Genomic DNA, 24,793 nt, shown 5'->3' with positions numbered 1-24,793 from the left:
CGAAATCGATATATCGATAACAAATAATCAAAATCGATATCTAAATGAGTCGAATTTAGAATATTGTTTTTTCGAATTTAATAAAAAAAATAATATGGGTTGCTCTATTGATTATGATGGTTATATGATAGTATGCGTAAAATGTCTCCCTTAATAATCATTTCTTAACTCCTACATCTACTTACGTGTTTCGCAATTTCGTCCGTAATATCCTGTTCCAGTACAATCACATTCATATTTATTGCCCGGTAATGATACGCATACTCCTTTATTTTGACATGGATAAGAACAGCAGGGATTATAATCTCCTGAATCTATAAGAAAAATTACATAATTACAGGATTTATATATATATAATATGTATGCTCGTCAAAATATACAGTTATAAGTATGATACACTACAAAGATGTTAAAACTTGTATTCTGGTTTAGAATTACTGTATAAGTAGTGTGAAACTTGCATTTGGGGTAAGTATTTTATAGTGTACACTTCTGAGTCAGCTTCAATACGCCAGAAGTTGGGTGTATTGAGGAGACAAAACAAGAATTTTGAATGGAGTTGGAGATACTACTCTGTAGAATTGTTCGTTTAGCTTATCTTAGCAGGAAATCTAAATTGAAATGTAGGACAATTAACATAAGGATATAGGAAATGTAGGACAATTAACATAAGGATATAAAAGAATACACAGAGAATATGGATTAGAAGACAGACATATGGAAGGTGAAAACATACTACAAGTGAACGGAGCATACGATCTTACTATTCTGAATACCTTCTATAAAAAGAAGGAAGAACGTCTTATTACCTAGGTGCACTCATGTCAAAAATTATTGTCGCATGTCTATAAATATGTTCTTGTAGGAATATAATTTGATAGCGAATTCGCCCTGGTGTTTCTTATAATGTTAGTATGTGTATAATAGGCAAAGACATGTATGTGCCAAATTTCATGTCAAAAGAGCAGTAAATAAGAACAATAAAACGAACAATAAAAGTTTCTTGTCCATTTAGCCACATTTTGTTTTACTCACTCTAATTTTCGTATTTATAATTCATTTCCTGTGAAATTTACCTCAAATATACATTTCCCGATTATACACATAGTATCAGTATTAAAAGTACCCTGCAAAATCATTATCAGTTTATATTCTTACAAGAAGACAGATATAGATGTGCGACAATCATTTTGGACATGAGTGTACATATAAGATGGTACTTCAAGATTTCATATAAACTTCATCTCATAGAGCAAAGAAAACTTAGGTGGTGCAAAGGACTGCAAAGTAATACTACATAAGAGTCTAACGGAACACCACCAGTTGTAATAGTTGATATTTACATCAAGGAAAAAGTAAGAAGACGACGATAAAATGTTTCTGTTTGAACGAAGTAGTGAAAACTGGAGAAGAAAAGATTCGAAAGAAAATTCCACATCACAGTGGCGTATATTGAGGACTACTGGACCTACCGGCAATAGTCCTAAAACACTGGGAGAAGAAATTATTATAACACGTATAAACTAATTAAGATTAATAATTTTACAGTTTAGTCTGTTCTTTTAATGATGCAAGTTTCATGAGTACGTAATAAGATACAGCCGCTGAAAGATTTGTGTGTGTGTGCTCTGTCTTGCTTTGTATGCAGTCTCTGGACTAGACATGTGACAACATTGTAGAAACCACTGGCTGTTGGCAACGGGAATCATGGCTTATACATCTAGATGGAAAATAAAGAAGTACGAAAAATAAATATAGTTCGTAGGAGTGTGTTAATTTTTATTTTGCTGAGAAATTGTGTTGCTGGTTTTAGCTATTTCTTTCAGTGCTGCAAGTTGAAGAACGAAAAAAAAAAAGTGCGTGAAATTTCAACGTCGGTTTTTGAAGGGTGAGTTCTTTGTTCAAATTGACTGAATTTTGATATGGTTTATTTAAATGTAGAAAAAAGTAAACAACCTTATCAATTTTTGTGTCACAATATATTTATGTATATATCGATACGAAATCATTGTTTAACTTTGATATTCGTATTTCCACCTTACTCCTCATCACAATTTTCTTAATTCTTTCTGGTACACAGGGTGCAATTTTCTCTGTCTTCTTTTAAATCATATGCATATGATATGTATTTTATGTCAATTACAGATGTTCACAAAACAGAGTATACTATTTGAAAATTTCAGGCTTACGGCATTAGATATAAATTATATTATATATGATCACTACCTCCTGTAATTATAGTGCTTGTTGTAAAACCTTGCGTGCGTGTTTCCTATTAAGCAAATTCGATTGGGCTGTTCCAGTCAGTGTCGTTCCGTGGAAAATAAGCACCTGGGACGAGAGTATACCACTGCGCCCCCATACATATGAGTGAAGTTGACAGACCAGTTGCGAAGCGCCACCATGGTTAACGAGAATCGTAAGAAAATTTTCAAAAATATACCCTGCTTTTCCTTGATTTTGAGCACTTTTTATTACTTTTTTCCTTCCATTTTATTTATATCTTCTTTTCCTCCCGAATTTTGCACCCCCTTACTTCGGCGCCCAAGTCCGTCACCCCGCTCACCGCCCCCTCTTTCTCCATGGTATTGCATTGGTTCCAATGTAATCTTGGAAAATCTTTAAATTTTCAAAAAATGTACCAAATTAGCAAAATTCCCATATGAAACGATATTTTTTTTCTAAAGATATGTAAATATGGAATTATGAATTGCAAGTAAAAGCAAAATTATTTTATATCTTTGAATTCATAAGCATGTATGAGACCGGTGCTCACATGCCTCACTAAGATTCGCTCCTGCTACAGATACATTCTATTTATTTGAATGGTATTTGTTAAAACAACGTGTGAGCGTGTGGCCCCCCTCACTCCCATTTCATTTTAATTTTCCCAGTTACCCTTGGCTGAAGTGGAATAAGGCTCCATCAGGCACGTAGGCAAGGGGGGGGGGTCCGGGGGGTCCGGACCCCCCCTTCGAGACCAGAAATGAAAAAATTAAGGAAGGATAAAACAAAATGAAATGACAAAAAGAAGGATCAGCGTTAAAAATAGGGATGGTATCGAGACGAGACGAGACGAGACTTTGCACAGTCTCGGTCTCGTCTCGGTTTAAAAATAGCTGTCTCGGTCTCGGTCTCGTCTCGAGTCAAAAATTGCCGTCTCGGTCTCGGTCTCGTCTCGGTCAACAAGTGCTTGTCTCGATCTCGGTCTCGGTCTCGAGGCCCAAATCTCGGTCTCGTCTCGGTCTCGTCTCGAAAGTCTCGAAATAAATAGATGAAATTAAAATTGTAAAAGTATTATTATTGTAAAGTCTGTCGTTTCTGCTTCTTATTTTTGGCCTTATTCTTGACTTAGAATTATAGTATGGTGTGCTTCTTCAGAGCTAATTTGCTAGCGCTGATGCCTTCCATGTGTGTGTTCCAGTTTCAATCATCAGTGGGTATATCATATCTGGGATAAAATTCTAATAGTAACCCATATTTCATATTCAGCAAAAGACTTTCTCATATGGCCTCAATACTGCCCATACAATTAAACTCTATTAAATTAACTTCAGTATTATACAGTAGTTTATTTCCTTCCTTAGAATAAGAATTGTTCAATACATTCTAACGGATAACGCAACACATAGCAGCATAAATGTATTTAATCGTACCGAAATTGAAATTTTACAATTTCTCATTTATTATCCAATACATTCTGTTTTGACTGTCATTTTAAAAACATAATATAACGTTCATTATCTGAACAAATGGGGTAATTTATTACTACAATATATTTTGTTTAAAATTGATCAAATGCTTTATTACCGTTTCACATCTCCGTGTTTAATTGACACCTTATAACACGAAATTCCTGAACTTTGTGGTGGAAGCTACGGCACTCATCTTTGTTATGTGTGGCCTCGGGTTGCAATCACGAAACAAGTTAGATTCAAAGTCAGATGTTTCGCATAGTTTTTAAGTACATTCTGTCTAAATTTAAGTACATTCTGTTTCTTATACAAGTTCCTAAAGTTGTAATGCATTACATACGCATACGTATATCCACTGCCGTAACATAGATTAAGCTTATTCCTGAGCTCTTAGCGGTGCATGTGATCTTTATTCGAGAAAACCAATCGTGCGTTCATTACGTTGAAATTTTATATTGATTGAAAATTACTTGCGAAACATGAACATGCATATTATATAAGTATATAGGTAATTCGAGCTAGCTGTATCTATTTTCTCTCTCTCGCCAAAACAAGTGATTCTTAACTTTCTAGTTTTCTTTTTATTCATTTTCGTAGTTTTGCTGCAACATGAAGTATAAAATAGTCAAAAATATTTTTTTTTTCGCTGTATGACTTTCGTTAAATTTTGGATTCAATTTTACCCGACCTTACCTAGTAAATTTATACAGTATATATATATATATATATATATATATATATATATATATATATATATATATATATATATATATGAACATTAGCGGTAAACTATTTTAAGTCACTTTTTGGTCAAATTGAGTTAGAATACTTTTTTTTAAATAGACTATGTTCTTTCTAGTGGTGTAATGTAAGTCTAAAGCCATCTTACTACTTTGTAACTACTTAGTATAGTTTGAAAAACAGTATTATAGATCTTAGTTAAGGAACCGGTTTTTCGCTTCTCCTGTAAAATTACGAAATTATGACTTGGTTTAGTCTACCTCTGAGGTCTCGATATAAAATCATCACCATCATCATAATCGAGCATTATCAATCCACTGCTGGATGAAGTCTTCCGAAGTTTTCTCTACAACTATCTATCTTGGGTAATTCTTTTCCAGGTTACTCCCCAGTGGTTCCTGATTTTGTCACAATTTCTTGTATGCGGACATTTCCTAGGCTGTTTTTGTTACGTGGTATCCAATCTAAAATTGTTTTCGTCTATCGATCATAATTTCGTCTTCTAATATGTCCATCACATTTTCCGGTCTATTTTAAACATTATTTCATTAGTACCAGTCATTAGTTGCCAAATAATTCATTTCTATATATTTGGGCCACAAATAGTTCATATCCTCTACTTTTGGAGGACAGACACGTTATTTTTTGATCTTCGGATCTGACATCACTGACTCAATTATTTAAATCAACACAATGTAAGAACCCCCATTTGCTGTAATGGCTAGTACGCTTGATTTTGGTTCGCATGGCCCGGAGTTCGATTCCCGGTGGCGGTAATGTTCAACGACCGAAGGTTTTCGAATTCCACTATGATCAGTAACTCCACGTCTTCTTTAGCCGCCCCAGCATAATCGTGAGACGTTAAACTAAAACAAAACAAACCAAAAATCAACACAATGTGTATTACTAACTGTAAGTCTTTGAATAATTGCATATAGCTATATGGTATGGATGGATCGACTTTGAGGTGGTCCGTGGTCAAACTATAACAAATGAAATGCAGTTGGGGTGTAACTAAAATTTTAATAAAGCAGTGTGCAGTGTTTTAATCTAAAAAATACACCAGGCCCAAGGCTTAGGGAGAACAACTAGTGTTACTGAAAAGTTATCAGTTACATTTAATTTAAGTTACAATTTGCTTTTACATGTATTGCTGGAACGAAAACTTTGACATTAACATTATAAGTAGCCCAAAGACTAAGAAAAACATCGTGTTCTGAAAACATTTTTGCACCATAAAACAAATTACGAGTAATTTTAAAATATTTTGCACTTTAGCTACGTTATTTGCACTATATTCATAAGAATATTTAGCAATTTATTTAAGTTCGCAACACTGCTTAAAATAATGTAACTGTGACTTGTTGTAATTAAAACTACTGAACACTAATGTTATAATGTTCCTGCCATTTGAGTTATTAGAGATCTCCAAAATGTTGATGTTAGTGATAGGCTATGTATTGTCCTTTGTTACACTATGTGCTTTTGTGGTTTAATTTAATATCTAAATTAGAAAAATGTAGAGCTCTTTCGTGGCTAAGCAGTTAGCCTATGGCGTGAGAGACCCGGGTTAGATTCCCGGCGGGAGCTCATGTGGTTTAGATTCAACGTTAATCAGTGGGTTCAGTCTCATATAACCTCGCTGCTGAAAGAGGCGTTAAACTCAATTAAAAAATGAAATGAAATTTTTGAGTTTTACGTCCCACGGTTATGCCGGTTAGGCTAAAGGAGACTGTGATGATGAGAGATGAATGAAATGGTGGAATGAAGAAAGTGTGAGGAAACGGGAGAACCCCGAGAAAACCCACGCACTAAACTAAATTAACTGAACAGAAATATGTAATATCAAACGTAGTGCAATTTGAGAAATTACAACTTTATGTTGCGTTGGCAACATTGCTTGTTTATCTAGTGGAATTGCAGAGTATCTAGAAGAATTTCCCCTTCAATATTTCAACAACATGTTAAAAAAATTCAGCATTTTTAATATATATGACTATTATATATAACTAGATGAAATACCCATTTTTCGCATGGGACCAGTATTTTGAAGTCAAGGCCTGTGGGAGTATCACAATCTCAGCAACCGCGAAAACTATGTATTTGACACTAATATCGGTCATTTTGTATTATTTTTACGTCTCGGTACTCCCCTCCCCCGCAAGTGAACCACGGCCCGCATGCACTGGTAGCTGACTTTGAAAGTCATCGCTAATGCAAGTATCATCATTGATCTCAGCGATTGCGAAAACTATGTATTCGACACTAATATCGGTCATTTTCTACTACTTTTACATGTCCCGGTAAACGCCCCTCCTGATTCAAAATTTAAAAAAAAAAAACCTTCTTCTTGGTCTCAGGCTAGGACATGATACTTGTCACCCAAATTTCGTAACTCTTGGACTCTCGTCTGGTCCCCAGGCCGCACACAGGCAATCAGAAAGACAGGCACACAGACACATAGACAAATAAACTTTTCCTTTTACTTATATTAGATATGATATACAGGCGAGGATCCAAGGGGAGTGTTAAAGGGGTTATATCTCCCCTTGACGCACAGCTATACACTGTATAAAATGGGCTTCAATCCTACTTCTTTCTTTACACTGGATACAATGTCAAACTATGGTTTAGCCCCTCCCTCGATCATATCCTGGATCCGCTGGTATATACATACATACATACATACATATATATATATACCGAGGGTTGATAAATTCGTGTGTCAATTTCATTTGTTCACTTTGTAAAAGTGGGATGAGGTAAAGCCGTGCAATTTGGTGTAACTTTAGACTTAGGACAAAAGTTTTGTTTTGCTATAGAAGCATGTCACTTGTACTAAAGATTGCAGAGGTGTAGGGTCAAAGATCAAAATTCGATTTTTTCCTTATGGGACTACAATGGTAAATTATGAAAGAGCCTGAAAAATCGTAAATCGAAGTGATAACAAAGAAAAAGCTGTATGCTATGATTTTACGTTGCAAGACAACCAAATATGCGTCAATCAAGTGTCAAGGTCGGAATTCGCTGTCAGATCAAGGTCACAGGTCACCTTGAGAACCCATTTGACATAATGAGATATGGACATTACGTTGTTTTCAGCGTATACAAATGGGTTCTCAAGGTGACCTGTGACCTTGATCTGACCGTGAAATCTGACATTAACCTCTGACCTTAACCTCTGACCTTGGCGATTGACGCACATTTGGTCGGCTTGCGACAAAGAATCATACCATACAGCTTTTTCTTTGTTATCACTTCGATTTACGTTTATTCAGGTTCTTTCAGAATTTACCATTGTAGTCCCATAAGGAAAAAATCGAAATTTGACTTTTGACCCCATATCTCTTCAATCTCTAGTGCAAGTGACATGCTTCTATGGCGAAACAAAACTTATGTCCTTCGTCTAAAGTTACATCAAACTGCACGGCTTTACCTCCTACCACTTTTGCACAGTGCACAAATGAAATTGACACACGAATTAATCAACCCTCTGTATATATATATATATATATATATATATATATATATATATATATATATATATATGTTGAGAGAGGGAGAGAGAGACAGAGATGATATACATCAGCAGTGGATTTTGTTTCGGGAGTGGCTTGAGAACGAGTAAGAAATATTTGTGTTGTACGTGCAATGCGAAAAAAATGATGACAAATCTATTTCGGGAGGGGCTTCAGTCCGATAGCTATCCCCTAAATACGCCACTGAACATTAGTCAACTGTTCCCATATTACCTAATACAGCAACAAAAGAAATTTTGAGTAAAGGTCAACCTTAATAGTTGTCTATATCAATATTCGAGACGAGACCGAGACTTTCGAGACTGACCTAAGTCTCGTCTCGGTCTCGTCTCGATTTATAGAGCTCCGTCTCGGTCTCGGTCTCGTCTCGGTAGATAAAAGGCCGTCTCGGTCTCGGTCTCGTCTCGGTATATAAAAGGCCGTCTCGGTCTCGGTCTCGTCTCGATAATTCGAGACGATACCGAGACGAGACCGAGACTAGTCTCGGTCTCGGTACCATCCCTAGTTAAAAATTAAAAAGAAAACTACAGGAAGCTGTAGCTTACTCTTTCTTATGAGGAGAATTTAATTACTTGCGATATGGTGGAGAGGTAAGCGAGGTATTCTGGAAGTCAGGAAATTTGAAATTTCAAGAAAAGTTATGGGATTCTCAGAATTCCTGCTACTAGTCAGGGAGATTTCAAGCTTTCGAAAGCATAAGTGCTGTTGTGTAACAGCGTGGACATTTTTAATCATAACTTTTCTTCATCGCATCCTTGCAGTATCAAACATGTTATTTCAAGGACAATTTTCTGTTGCTCATTTAACCTGTCATTTGGAACCGACAGTAGTTGACGGAATAATAAAAACAAAAAAAATATGTTGAAATAAAGTTCTGTTAGCATTTGATTCAACAGAGAAAGGAACGCATATATTGTAAAACTAGTTGAATATACACATGCTTCGCACAGGGGCTGTATTTGGAAATCAACGCCTGTGGGAGTATCACCATTGATCTCAGCGACCGCGGAACTTATGGATTTGATACTAATATCGGTCATTTTGGGCTATTTTTTACATTTCTCGGTATCCACCCCCCGCTGACTCCCGGCCCGCATACTTGCAAGTCATCGCTAATGGAAGTGTCACCATTGATTTCAGCGACCGCGAAAACTATGGATTTGACACTAATATCGGTCATTTTTGATTACTTTTATATGTCTTGGTATCTCACCTCCCTCCGGTGACCCCCGGCCCGGAGCCGAATAGCGTAAATTTGGAAGTTAATGCGACTGGAGTTTCACCATTGATTTCAGCGTCCGCGAAAATATGAATTCGACACTAATAGCTTAAGTGGTAGAACGTTGGCTTCGCATTCGGGAGGTCGTGGCTTCGAATCCCGCTTCCTACCATCCTGACTGAGGTTTTCCAGGGTTTCCCTCAGTCCTACCAAGCAAATGCCGGGATGGCACCTAATAAACAGGCCCTGGCCGATATCTTCCCAAATCCTTTCCATTGTTAATTTTGTTGGATATCCAATGTAAAATGGGCTCTGAGCTGTATCTGGTGATTGTTAAATCAATAAATAAATAAATATCGGTCATTTTCTACTACTTTTACATGTCCCGGTAAACGCGACAACTCTGGTCTGGAGCCTGGACCAAGGTATTCGTGACTAAAATTTGGTAACTCTCGGTCAATTTGTCTGGTTTCCAAGCCGGTTCCGGTAAACGCCCCCCTGAGACCCCACTGTTTCGAAATTTGAAAAAAAAAAACGCTTCGTCTTGATCTGGGGCCTGAGCCAGGTAGGCCTACCCCTGACCAAAATTTGGTAACTCTCGGTCCACTCGTCTGGTTCCCAGGCCGCACACAGACAGACAGACAAACACACAAACAAACTCTTTATTTTATTTATATTAGGAGATAGTTTAGAAGACGTTATTAAGTATGTACTTTTTATAATAGTTGAAGTCATAATGAAAGGAAAATTGTTATATTTGAATAAACAGAGGAAGGATGTAAAATCTTTTTAATATTTTTTTATTATTATACTCGAGATTTCTTGATAGTTTGTTATTTAAATACTTACCAACATATCCTCATTTTATTGTCCTAACAAACCAATATATGTTGATAATAAAGTAGTTTAAATTGATCGAGCTCCTGGGCCTTCAGAATTTCATGTCACTACCCCCCCCCCCGTTGCGAAATCCTGGCTAAACGAACCAATGTATGTTCCAGTAAAATAGTTTAGAGTGATCGAGCCCCTTTGTGATGACCACAGTATTTCATGTCACGGACCCCCCCCCTCACGAAATCCTGGCTACGTGCCTGGCTCCACAGATTATACGTCGACGCAAACTTTGTTAGTTTTATCTTTTTCTATGAGTTGGCAGTACTGTGAATGGTGACTTGTATCTTTTGTTCATCATACAAAGGAATGAGACGTGGTTGTGATTTTATAAAAAATAACCCTTAAAATCTGGTCTAATCGAAGAATATGTTTACTCTTTTTAATACTTTAAATATATAATTCTAATGGTGAATACATTTAACACTTTTCGATATATATATTCCTTGTAGAGAACGTTTCGTATAGATATTATTAAAATTTCACTCTGTCATCACAAGCGTAAGCATACAGACGCTAGAAAGGAAGGCGCGAGAACTATTGTGCGAACGGACGCCATCAAAAAGAGATGATGTGAACAACTTACAAAAGAAATCCGTCGATAATTTGGTCATCATTTATGTTATTGTGTTAAAATATACATCAATGAATAGTGAAACTTATGTTGTTTTGTGACCTACGTAAGTTAAAGTGAATTTCAACGAAAATGTATAAAAGAACTTAACATATCTAAAATTAAGGAACACCACGCCGTCTGGGTTCCTTGCAAATGTTGCTATTCAAGAACATATGCCAAATTCATTATTGAATTTTACTTATATTCATGATAAAGTTATGTAGGTAAGACAAAGGATAAATTTACTTCTAAGATTGTTAATCAGTGGCACCATAAGTAAACTCACGGTCGACTACCCAGACGGACAATGGAAATTGGAGCTAGTCAAGAAAGCCTAACATCCTTCCAAAAAGGGGAAGAAGAATCTAAAAGGATTGCTCTCCAAAAAAATCCACTGACCCCCCCCCCTTCTTCTGAAATCTCCAAAATCGAAGTGTTGTGTGAATTAGTGTTCAGTGAGCAATATATGAAAAGTAATCATGTCTCTTGTTACGCAATGAGCCGGCTTCGTCGACAAAGCATATAATTCTGAAATCATTTTTCGAAATTATTTTTTTTATCCTCCAATAAAAATTCATGGGCTTAAATCTAATATGTTAAAATGATAAAAGGAAAAATCTAAAATACAAAACTAAAAAAGGTATCAACAATATTCATATTAATCAAAATACAGAAGTAAGTATGTATGTAACATGTATAATGTTTGTGCTTAATTAAATCAATTTCATACATGTATTTTATTTCAGTTGTTTCATACCAGTTTCCTACGCAAATCACTACTGGAACGGTACGATTATTTTACTTGGTGTTGTAGACGTTGTGTGGATGCGAAATGGGCGTGTCACCAAGGGTGGGTACGCGCATATATCACCTTGGATCGAACCCGCCTTGACTTGTGATCTGGTGCAATTCGTCCCACAATCTCTAACCACTAGTATACAGAAAAGAGTTTCACATTCCGTTTCACCCGTCAGACCCACTACAAATGAAAATTTTTAGTGTCCGAATGAAAGAATCATACCCAGTTGGGTCACCAGATAGGCGTACCAGACAAGACACGAACCCTACCGGTAATAAGAATGGCGCTCCAAACAGACACAGAACTCCTGCACCGTTAAAGTAAAAGTAGTGATTCATGTGTAGAAACATAAGGGTACAAGGTAAGTTTCTGACTCGTGTTTAAAATTTTTACATAATTGTGCAAAATGGATGAAAGTAACGTTAAGTTATTGCTGGATGCAATTAAAGCAAACAATGACGAAATGCAAAATTTACGCGAATCTTTAGAAAACAAAATAGAAAAAATCAATGAATCTTTGGAAGGAAAAATACTTGAAGTGAATGAACAAACCAATAAAGTGCGCGAGTCTTTAGAAAATAAAATTGTTGAGATCAATGAATCTTTAGAAAATAAAATGTCAGAAATATCAGAGGCAACAAAAAAGCAGATCGACGATAAACTTGAGGTGCAATTAGAAATAATCAGAAAAGAATGCTTAGGTAGATATGAACAAATATCCAAAGAAATAGACGAAAAATGTGTGCAGGTAAATAACAAATGTGAGAAAATATGGGGGGAAAACAGTACAGAATTATGAAGAACTTGAGAACTACGGTCGATTTGGGTAAATGTGAAGAAAAGGCGGACCGAGCATTCGAGAAAATTGAAGCAATCGAGGAGTCAGTAAATAAAATTGAAGGTAATTTAGAAAACAAAGAAAAAATGTTAGTGGGATTAAAGGATACGACTCATAAGTTAGAAAAAAACGTCGCAATATTGCACAGTAGGGTCGATACTCTGTCACAGAACACTATCCCTCCCGGTATTGATGTAATCAATATGAATCAGAACATTGCTTTAATAAGCGATAGGTTGTCAGGTTTAGAAATAAAGGTAGATGAAACCCAAACGAAGTTAACCTCATTAACTGAGCAAGCTAGCAGAGAGGGGAGTGAACGTAATTGGCATAGATTAAGTATACCCGGTGATGATAGGAGTAGCCATAAGTCAAAATACAGCAGTAAGGAAGAAACTAGTAGTTCCAACCAAACAGATTGTAGTTCTTCGACAGCAAGTGAAACAAAATTAAAGAAGCGAATTAAAGTAAGAAAATCGGACAGGGGTGACGTAAAAAGGGCTAAACGACGAATATTGCGTCATGGTGACATTGAAATGTTCCCAAAGTTTTCAGGTTTAGAAGATGATGAGTCACCAACTTCGTTTCTAAAGCAGTTTAAGATTGCAGCGCACGCTGTAGATGTACCTGAATCGTAATATTTAGATGTACTAGGGTTTGTTTTTACCGGTAACGCTCGCGAATGGTACCAGTCAAAATTAGGCACATTTCGTTCATTTGAAGATTTCAGTAAAGAATTTAAAGCCCAATTTGCTTCGGAACAAGTTATTGCAAGTAAACTATCGGTGTTGCAATCGCAAGCGTTTAACCCAAAAACTGATGGTACCGTCACCGATTTTGTCCACAAAAGATTCAATAAGATACGTGGTTTGTCACCTGATATACCGGATACTTTTATTGTGAACACGATCAAACAGCTGATACCTATTTCTTACCGACGACAGTTAACATTGTTCCCAAATTTAGATTACAATGCATTTTTAACTGCTATACAAAATCTTGAAGCACTGTATTATGATAGCCGAAATATTAACGATAGGAACAATTTTCATGGTAGAACTGTACGTGTCAATCAGGTAGATGAAGTGGAAGGGAATTATGAGAAGTTCAATAAAAAGGGAAATTATGGTAATGAAAACCGTAAAAATTCAGGTAAAGGTAAGTTTGACGGACCCAAAAGGAAGGGAAGTCCGAATGAGAAAAAGTTCCATTGGAACAAAGGTAAGAATAGTTATGCAAGAAATAATGATCGCAATGAGGGCCAAGGTAATAATCGTAGTAATTACGAAGATGATCACGAGTATGAAAATTCAAATCAAAACGAAAGAGTGAACTTTGTAAATAGTAACCATGATGAAGGTATGAACCGAGCACAGCCAATGCCCACATATACTCAATCTGCACCACAATTTCCATATTATAGTCCAAGGGTTATGTTTCCACAAAACAAAGATCAAAATTTAAACAGAATACTCTCCAACGCGAGTGCGGTTGGGAGAGTTGGTAATGTAAATGGTAATTTTGGTACTGAAAGTCAAAATGCACTCAAAAATGATTCGCAATGCGAGCTTGTTGTAATTGGAAAGAACGTAGTTAATGTCGTAAGCTGGGACACCGATTCATCTGAAAGCAGTGATGAAGAACAAAAATTTAATAGTCAATCTAGGTCAGCTGAAATAAAGGTACAGATTTTAAATCAACCAATAGTAGCCTTGTGTGACTCTGGAGCATCAGTTAGCCTTTTGTCTTTAGAGACATGGAAACGAGCAGCATCTATCATTTCCCACCCTCACTTGCGACCAGCTCCACATATTTTGTTGGTGGACTTTTCAGGTAAGAAAAAGAAACAGGTGCAAGGTGAAACAATATTGTGTATTGAAATAGGGAAAGTTAGTTTTGACGTACGTGTGTTAGTTGTCTCTGACTTAAATACTGAGTGCTTGTTGGGTAGAAATTTCCTTACTCAATCCAAGGCAAAGATAGATTTTGGTGATAATTCTATTACGGTTGAAAATGATGGAGAAATCGTTAACGTACCTATGCTAGGTGGTCAAGTTGACAATACTAAAGTTACAAAAATTCTGACTAAAGGTGATGTACAAAAAAAGGTAAATTTTGTGTCTCAGGTTGGTAATAAAACTAATATAAATGTTATAAGCGACAGTGATGATGAATCGGAAATTTTATATGAGATTGGAAAGGTGAATGTAGAGTGTCCCATAGTAAATAATTTGGTAAGCGAAAAGCAAAAATTAGAAAAAGAATGGGTTAATCATGTTGTTCTTTCTGATCAAGCTTATAATAAAATTCGTAATTCTTGTAGTAATAAAAAGGAAATAAAAGTGCTAAATTTAGAAATTGCCAATGAAGATAAATTTTTGTTTGATTACTATTCACAATAAATTTCAGAGATAGATTGTGAGATCGAAAAATCGCATTGTAAGTCGTTAGATAGAGTTGCAGTTTGTAACACATTTGATAGTAAAACAGAAAGTGAATTTGTGTCAATTTCAGAAATACGGAAAAAGGTTAAGGAAGCTTAATTGTCTGATTTTGAGAAAGAAAAATTGTTCAAATTGTTGTTGAAACATAGGAAAATCTTTAAATATATTCCCGGACGTTGTACCAAATTTGAGTATGAAATTGAGGTAGACACTGACCAACCTTTAGTTAAAAGGTAATATACGTTACCATATAAATTCAAAGAACATATTGATTCACAAATTGATGAGTGGTTACAATGTGGTGTAATAGAACCTTGTGTATCGATCCATTCACACCCAATTTTCTGCGTGCAAAAGAAAAATACTAGTAAAATGCGTGTAGTAGTGGATTTGACAGTTTTGAACAATCATGTAAAAATAAAACAATTAAAGGTAGACAAAATTGATGAACTGTTGTTAAAGTTTCAGGGTGCAAAGTACGTATCAAACATTGATTTAGTAGGAAGTTATACACGAGTACCAATTTCTGAAAGTTGCAGAGATTACACAGCATTCTCGTGGAATGGTAAAATGCATAGATTTACATCCATCCCTTTTAGATACGCAAATGGAGGCGTAGGATTAATGGCTTGTCTTTTGGTTGTGTTAGGTCATGCATTATTTGATAAATTAGTTACGTATATTGATGATATTTCTGTACCAACTTTTTTCTTTTGATGAACAGTTAAAAATTTTGAATTTGTTGTTTACAAAATTAGAAGAAGCTAATATGACTGTAAATTTAAAGAAATCCTCATTTTGTAATACGAGTTTTCAATTTCTTGGTTTCGTAGTCACACCTGAAGGCGTGAAAAAGGATCCGTCGTATGTAGAAACAATTCGAACATTGCCTCGTCCCAAAAATGTAAAGAAACTTAAGCGAGCGTTAGGTTTGTTTGAGTGGTGTTCTAAATTTGTATATCATTTCGCTCATCTAGCCAATCCATTGTTTGAACTTCTGAAAAAGAATAAAAGGTGGATCTGGACTGACGAATGTGAGCAAAGTTTTGTTAAGTTGAAAGAATCTTTAGCTGAAGAAGTACTGTTAAATCATCCGCTGTCAGATCACGATTTTTGTTTAGTGACAGATAGTTCGTTGGTAGCAGTTGGAAATATAATATTCCAAGAAGTCGATGGTGAAGAACACATACTTGGTTTTTATAGTAAAACTCTGAATAGTGCACAACGAAATTTCACTATCACAGAATTAGAGGCGTATGCAATCGTTACAGCCATACGTAAATGGGGACATTTATTATATGGCCATCACGTGAAAGTTTATACAGACCATAACTCACTAGTGTTTTTGAACAAAATTCGCCATTGGAACTCTCGTTTGGCTCGGTGGAGTCTCGAACTACAGGGATTTAATCTAGAAATAAAGCACATTTCAGGGAGTGAAAATGTTGCCAGTGATGCATTGTCCAGGATAGTTTTAGCCCCTCCTAGCGAAATTTTAGACAAACAATTTAGAAATCCTCCCATCATTTTTTAGAAACCTCACACCAGGAGAGTTAACCGAAAAACAAAAAGAGCATCCCGAGTACAGTAAAATTATTAAATTTTTGGAGAAACCGAACGATCGTTATAGTAAGATGCAAAATAGAAATGTAGAGAAATTTTACAAATTGGAAAACGGTATTTTGTTGTATAAGAACTTTCATTTCCCTAACAGTTGGAGAATTTGCATTGCACCATCTTTAGTAAACCTAGTAATTGAAGAAACGCATAATAACCGAGGACATTTCGGATGTGAAAGAACTGTAAGTTTTATCAGCGAAATCTGTTATTGGAAATCTATGCGGCGAGACGTGATGAACTATATTAACGATTGTCTCGAGTGTAAACGAACTATAGTTGATACTCGACCCCCAGCTAGACCTCTAGAAACCATACCGGTGAAAGGCCCTAGGAGATTGATTTCAATTGATATCATCGGACCTCTTGTGCCATCTCCTTCAAAATGTAAATTTATACTTTCAGTCTTGGACGTTTTTACTCGCTACCTTGTTCTTTATCCAATCCGGAACGCTACTACGAAGTGTGTAGTTAAATGTTTGGAATCATTGTATTTTGTGCATTTAGGAATACCTTCAGCTATATTAGCGGACAATGGTAGTTGTTTTATTTCTAAAAACTTCAAACAAAAAATGGAAGAATATGGTGTTAAAATATTTTATTCCACGCCATACCATCCAGCCTCGAACGCAGTCGAGAGATTCCATCGGGAGACGAACAGGTTGTTCAGACTATTTTGTAAAGATGATCATGGTTCATGGGAGAAATTTATACCGCAAGTTGTTGTGTTATTGAACTATTCTATATCAAGTAGTCTTGGTGCGAGTCCAGCTAGTTTACATTTGAACATTCAGGTTTAAAAACCGATTTTCGAACATTTTGGTATCTTTACGAATGATACAAGTGAAAATGATAATGAAAGTTGGGACAATAAGTTGGTAATGGCAGATTTTAAAAGAAAAGAAGTGATCCGAAAGCGAAATGAGAGGTACAATTCACAACAGGAGAGTAAACACAAAACACAGGTGAATGATCTAGTTTTCTTGAAACAGACAAACTTAAGTTCCGCAACAGACAAGAAAATCTCAAAATTCTTTAATGTGTTCAAAGGACCTTATCTTTGTGTTAATAAACCATCAAATTCAGAAAAGGTGTTCGAATTGTTAGATCCTTTAACTGGTAAATCAATTGGATCACATTCCGTAGATCGACTTAAGGTGTGGAAACCTACGAAACAAACTCGAAAGATTTGGTTAGATTTAGCTGTAAAACATAGTTCTCAAAGGTACCATGACATGATTTCAAGCGAATTTTAAAATTCAGATCTAGAAAGTAGTGTTGAAACTGTTCTTTGCAACGCATTAACCACAATACCAGTATGTTTATCTCAAAAGGTTCAATCAAGAAGTAATAACCAACGAATACACAAAATTTTGGAAAAATTATTGGAAGTTGACAAATATTTGAATTTTCTGTACTGTAAAAATCTGTGTTCATCCGATGTGTTGGAATTAGCGTTGGTAAACTTACAAAATCCTTATGTGTTATTGAATAAGAGAGTTCAAGGAATGTAAAAAATTGATATATATGCAGGCATCTGTGATCAGCTATGCGACTTCCAGATGGCCGTTGATGTTTTCTTTTCCAAAGTAATGGAAAAAACCAGCAAAGACGTATACCAAGTCGTTGAGATGAGGTTCCCCCCTATATATGTTGGGTAATGTAATATTTCTTTAACGCTCGAAGTAAGCAATTTTGGTAAATCCCATTCTTTATTATTTTGAATTTTTAACCTTGTGTTCTATACTTCGGCCTCATCTCGGGGTGGAAAACAAATAATTCATTGTGGGTAGGTATCTACAAAATTTAGCCAGGCAGATCCTGTCGAGTGATCAGAGAGAATCATAACTGAATTATTACGTTGTAAAAATTTAGCTGTGAATCTTAAAGGCGCCGATAAATTTTATTAAATCTCGACAAAAACGTATATTATTCAATATTGTGTGAAAATAAATTTTTTAATGTGTAATATGTTTTGAAAAATTATTTACTAATGAGAGAATTCATTTCATATATTCGTGTTACTGTATTATTGCATTACGTTTGAAGTTAACTCATAAGTTGATAGTGTTGTTTAAATGTCGTATTTTAAACGTTTGAATAACGAATATAATACATTATTAAAAGTTATTTTGAAAATTAGTTATACAGTGTAAGTAAGTATATACGTATAAAAAGAGTTATTTTTGCATTTTATGTGTAATCCTTTTCAAAATAGTGAAAATTTGGTATATCTAGTGTAGTATAATAAGGATATTTAGTGTAAGATGTAACAACACGAGTCAGATACTTACAAAAAAAGGTTGAAATTTTACGATTTATGTAATGGTGTAAGAAATATATTAGTTATTTGATGCGAATAAATAGAATATGAAAACTACATATATATGATATAAAATGAAAATATAATGGATAATCAACATGCTATTCAATTTGCATTAAAACATTGTGTTATGAGCAAATATATAATCTTATACAAAAAAAGCCCATTTAAAGTAAATAGCCCATCCACGTTTGTGTGAAGTGTTAGTGAACCATCGTAAATCAAATATTAATAGTGGAAGACAGAAGAGGAGTAATAACCGAAAACATAAACTTTTGGGGAAGAGGATAATTTCAAGATTCCAGGATTCTGATAATCTTCCAAGAAGATCATCGTCCCATGCGCACGCCGTATGTGAGCGTGTGGCCCCCCTCACTCCCATTTCATTTTAATTTTCCCAGTTACCCTTGGCTGAAGTGGAATAAGGCTCCATGGATTATACGTCGACGCAAACTTTGTTAGTTTTATCTTTTTCTATGAGTTGGCAGTACTGTGAATGGTGACTTGTATCTTTTGTTCATCATACAAAGGAATAAGACGTGGTTGTGATTTTATAAAAAATAACCCTTAAAATCTGGTCTAATCGAAGAATATGTTTACTCTTTTTAATACTTTAAATATATAATTCTAATGGTGAATACATTTAACACTTTTCGATATATATATTCCTTGTAGAGAACGTTTCGTATAGATATTATTAAAATTTCACTCTGTCATCACATGCGTAAGCATACAGACGCTAGAAAGGAAGGCGCGAGAACTATTGTGCGAACGGACGCCATCAAAAAGAGATGATGTGAACAACTTACAAAAGAAATCCGTCGATAATTTGGTCATCATTTATGTTATTGTGTTAAAATATACATCAATGAATAGTGAAACTTATGTTGTTTTGTGACCTACGTAAGTTAAAGTGAATTTCAACGAAAATGTATAAAAGAACTTAACATATCTAAAATTAAGGAACACCACGCCGTCTGGGTTCCTTGCAAATGTTGCTATTCAAGAACATATGCCAAATTCATTATTGGATTTTACTTATATTCATGATAAAGTTATGTAGGTAAGACAAAGGATAAATTTACTTCTAAGATTGTTAATCAGTGGCACCATAAGTAAACTCACGGTCGACTATCCAGCCGGACAATGGAAATTGGAGCTAGTCAAGAAAGCCTAACATCCTTCCAAAAAGGGGAAGAAGAATCTAAAAGGATTGCTCTCCAAAAAAATCCACTGACCCCCCCCCCCTTCTTCTGAAATCTCCAAAATCGAAGTGTTGTGTGAATTAGTGTTCAGTGAGCAATATATGAAAAGTAATCATGTCTCTTGTTACGCAATGAGCCGGCTTCGTCGACAAAGCATATAATTCTGAAATCATTTTTCGAAATTATTTTTTTTATCCTCCAATAAAAATTCATGGGCTTAAATCTAATATGTTAAAATGATAAAAGGAAAAATCTAAAATACAAAACTAAAAATGGTATCAACAATATTCATATTAATCAAAATACAGAAGTAAGTATGTATGTAACATGTATAATGTTTGTGCTTAATTAAATCAATTTCATACATGTATTTTATTTCAGTTGTTTCATACCAGTTTCCTACGCAAATCACTACTGAAACGGTACGATTATTTTACTTGGTGTTGTAGACGTTGTGTGGATGCGAAATGGGCGTGTCACCAAGGGTGGGTACGCGCATATATCACCTTGGATCGAACCCGCCTTGACTTGTGATCTGGTGCAATTCGTCCCACAATCTCTAACCACTAGTATACAGAAAAGAGTTTCACATTCCGTTTCACCCGTCAGACCCACTACAAATGAAAATTTTTAGTGTCCGAATGAAAGAATCATACCCAGTTGGGTCACCAGATAGGCGTACCAGACAAGACACGAACCCTACCGGTCATAAACGTAAGTAAATATTTTAAACACTTTCATTTTCATTTCTTCTTTCTGGAGTCTGTATAAATAAAGTATTATTCAGAGTTGAAGTAACATTGAGAGTCAACTTTTCGACTAGAAACAACTTGTTTTATCAGTAAGTGATAACCTTATCCATAGATTCTTTAAAAGCGGTAATATATATATAGTTGTAAAAATAGTAACTCCTTTTTTTTTAACAAATATCATCAAAATAATGACCCTCACATTAAAAGTGAGCCTTCTAGCAATGTGCAGTGTTTTCCCCTCACCCACCTCACCCACCCCCTCACTACACACTACGGGTCCTGAGGATTCGGATTTCTGTCCCCGAAATCCGGACTTTTCAGTAAATTTAGTATAATGTTAAGAGTCATTTTATAAATTTTAATGTAATTGATCCTCATATTAATTTTGGACATTACCCTGGAAAGCCTTGGATCCATCCCGAAATAAACCCCTGCGTACTTGCCTCGTACGATGTGTTTCTTACGTTTGATAAGTAAGGTGATCAGAAGTTGTACTGCTCCCACTGCTAATATTATCAGAGATGGAGTGGGTCAGTGAGTCGTGGATCAAATAGGTAGGTCACGATTTGTGAGTGGGTCAATAGGTCACGGGTTAACAGGATGTGACCCTCTGTGACCCATCACCCACCATAACCCACTCTGACCCACCGACCACCATGACCCACTGACTCACAGACACACTATGACCTATCGACCCACTCTGCTCAGTGCATTGTAGACACCATCTTTTGAATACTAGTGAATTTGTCTACGTTTTACTTTCATGGCCTCTATTTTTCTTCCTTTTTCATTTGTTTCTGTTTGCTTACCTAAGATCTGAGATGAACATATCTAACAAGGGACATCACCCAATTGTCCTGCTCCGATTTCAATGATTTTTTCTTTTTGGCTAATAGAGGACATTTAGTCATTATTTGTGATGACAGAAATTTTTGCCATGGTGCATGTTTTCTATTTTTCTATATTTTTTAAGAGTTGTGATGTGGTTATTAGAGATTACTGCAGAAGTCCCTTACTACCCTTTGTAAACGGAGTGTTAGTGAAAGAACAACCATGTAGATACATATAAGCAGTGTTGGGTAAGTTACTTGTAAAAATGTAACGCGTTACAAGTTACTTTACTTTCTCTTAAAACGTAACGCGTTAGTAACGCGTTACTTGCCCCCAAAAAGTAACTGTTACTTTACTTCGAAAGTAACGCGTTACTAACGCGTTACTTTTAGGTTCGAAACTTTAAATAGGTGGAAAAAATATTACTTCAATTTTTCGTACTATTATTACCATGGCTATTATTATTATTATTATTATTATTACTATTATTACTATTATTATTATTATTATTATTATTATTATTATTATTATTATTATTATTATTATTATTATTATTGCACGTTCTGAATCGCTTTATGTAAATGCAGGGACAAATTTTTACTTGATATATGAACATTTTCATATAATGTAACATTGATAAAATGCCATACTGCATTACTCGTAGGGATGGGCACGAGCGAGTTCGAGCGAGTTTCCTTTGACACTTGGTTCGACTAGAAACATGAGCTCGACCCGAGAACTCGCCTCGAAAAATTTCCTCCAACTCGACTCGAATTGGGATCGAGTTTCGAGTCGAGTCGAGCCAAATCCGTTGTGTAGTTTCGAGTACTCTCTTCAAGTATATTACATAGACAATATAGCTAATATTATCAATGCCACTATTACTACTACAACTTATATTATTATTATTATTATTATTAGTAGTAGTAGTAGTAGTAATTATAACAGCTTTTTATATACACATGAAAGATAGGCGGTTTGTATTTGAATACTAAAAAACTAGTTGATTGCCAATCTCGGTAGTCATGAAGTATAAGAGTCAAGGACATTGTTCACGAGCTTCAGAATTTGGGTTGAGGGTTTGGTTTGAGTATTCGGGCTCCAGCCAAACACTGTTAAAAGTTATAGGGCACTGGCCAAATATCTTCAAAACTGCTCGGCCCTGGTTTAGAATTGCCAACAACTCGAGCAGCTCGGCTCACAGCTCATTCACGATCAACCCGAGAAGTGAGCCGAGCCAACATCTCACCCAACCGACTCGGCTAGAGCCCTCGGCTCAGTTGAGCCGAACCGAGCAGATGGCACATCCCAACCAAGCTAGCTAGAGTCGATGGTTCACCCCAAGCGAGCCGACTCGAGCCATCTTTTCAGTTGAGCCGAGCCGAGCTGAGCTGAGCTTGTTATAAAAAATTTCGTGTGGTCTTGCTATTGAGATGAGACGAGATGCGAGCAGTGTCTCCTCTCGTAAACAACACTAAAAGTATTCTATATTACTGCTTAGCTTACATTTCTCATGGCTTTCGCTTTACAGTGTAATCAGGTCATGATTTCAAGACGAGTTAAAACGAACGAGCCATTTTAACAAACTCGACTGGACTCGAAACATGACGCGAAAAACTGAATCGGCTCGGAACTCGACTCGAGAATATTACCTTTGACTCGACTTGAATTCGAGTCGAGTCGAGTTTTAGCTTGACTCGTGCTCATCCCTATGCGTCAGGAAAATGGTTGCTTATTATTATTTTGCTAAACTAATTATATAATGATAACAATGTTGTTATGTAAAATTAAAAATACAGAATATAGAGGAGCATTACACTACAACTAATAAAATGAGAAAACATGAACTGGGGGTGAATCAAAACTCGCCATTAAAATCGATACATGCTTTTTTTTAAAGCTAGTTTCAAACTCTATAATCAACGTTACTCTAGAATAAGCAAACTGATCTGAAAGAACTCCAATATTGCATACCATCAGCAAATTATTTTCTAGTAATAAAGTAGGCCTGCTCATCAGAACACAGTTTATTCATATTAACTCCTTACTGTAGAAATATATATCGTTAATTATGGTACCCTAGTTGTTGATAATATTTCCCGCCGGGGCAGTTCAGACACTTTACTTTTAAATTCTGTCCACCATCATCTTCAGCTCTTAAGAAAAAAAGTATTCTTTCAAATGTTCGAACAGTAAAATATTTTAGTTCTCCATCTTTATAAAAACAACACCAATCTAAGTAAAATAGACTACCGGTACCATTGCACTCCTAGTTCACTCACTTACTGTATTGATTTGGAGCTGTCAAAATCTACAACAAAATCTTCCAGGTGCTTGCAATCAGTACACGTGATTTCCCTGAGGTTGTCCTCATCTTCCAAAAACAAATGGCATTACGATCTTAACTCTTTCTCTGTGTGTCGGTACTGTCGGTCACTGACCTGCGTAGTTCATGCTCCATTGTTTCATTCTGAGAAATTCACTTATAGGAAAGAGACATTTGTTTCCGAAAAAATACATATATTGTAGTTACTCATCCAAAATTTAACGCGAAAAAAGTAACGCAAACCAGGAACGTTACTTAAAAATTTGTAACGCGTTACCTTACAGTTACTTTGGAAAATATGTAACGCGTTACTAGGAAACGTTACTTAAAAAGTAACGCGTTACTTGCGTTACGTTACTTCCCAAGACTGCATATAAGGCCTAGGGAGAAGTCGTATGGTAGATATGACCTTGATGTCAGCCATCTTGAAATCCGCCATTTTTAATTAAGGCCAAGTTTTTAAAATGGGAATATGGTAATATGATACATAATTTCGGGCTAGAATTTAATCAGGAAGACAATGGTGAAGTTAGTTTTAAGATACTTATCCCAACACTATCCCAACTGGATGCTTATCCCAACACTATTCACGAACTGACAAATCGCAACTCTTAAAAAATGTAATAAATTTAGAAAACATGAGCCATGGTAACAATTGCAAAGTGCCAATTGGGAATCTTACAACATGCGGTGAAAATAAGGAGTGTAGCCAATTTGAAAGATCGAATAATGGATGTTTGGTGCATATTAGAAGCAGTCCTAAATTCATACTGGTTAACTATAGAACAAAAATAAGCATACCGTTGGCTTTTTTTTGGGAAAATTTGCTATTAAAATGAGGTGTCAGGTGCTATAGTTTTCATTTGTCAAACTTCACTTTAATTCAAAATGGCGGATTTTAAGATGGCTGCCGTCAAGGATATCCTTACCGTATCACTTCCCTCTAGGCATAATATG

At 35.6% G+C, this 24,793-nt stretch overlaps 1 protein-coding gene across 1 annotated transcript in view; it reads right to left on the bottom strand.

The window, feature by feature from the left end:
• The window catches only part of LOC145690140 (prostaglandin G/H synthase 2-like), a 109,508-nt gene that overhangs the window by 67,926 nt on the left and 16,789 nt on the right, over positions 1-24,793 (bottom strand). The window contains exon 3 of the mRNA XM_081764737.1: positions 186-314. Coding sequence (XP_081620863.1) covers positions 186-314 — 129 coding nt within the window. The remainder of the gene's footprint in view (positions 1-185; positions 315-24,793) is intronic.

Source organism: Thermobia domestica, chromosome 7, assembly GCF_964235325.1.
Source record: "Thermobia domestica chromosome 7, izTheDome1.hap1.1, whole genome shotgun sequence".
NCBI classification, from domain to species: Eukaryota; Metazoa; Arthropoda; class Insecta; order Zygentoma; family Lepismatidae; genus Thermobia; species Thermobia domestica.
This window is presented reverse-complemented; position numbering and strand designations above follow the sequence as displayed.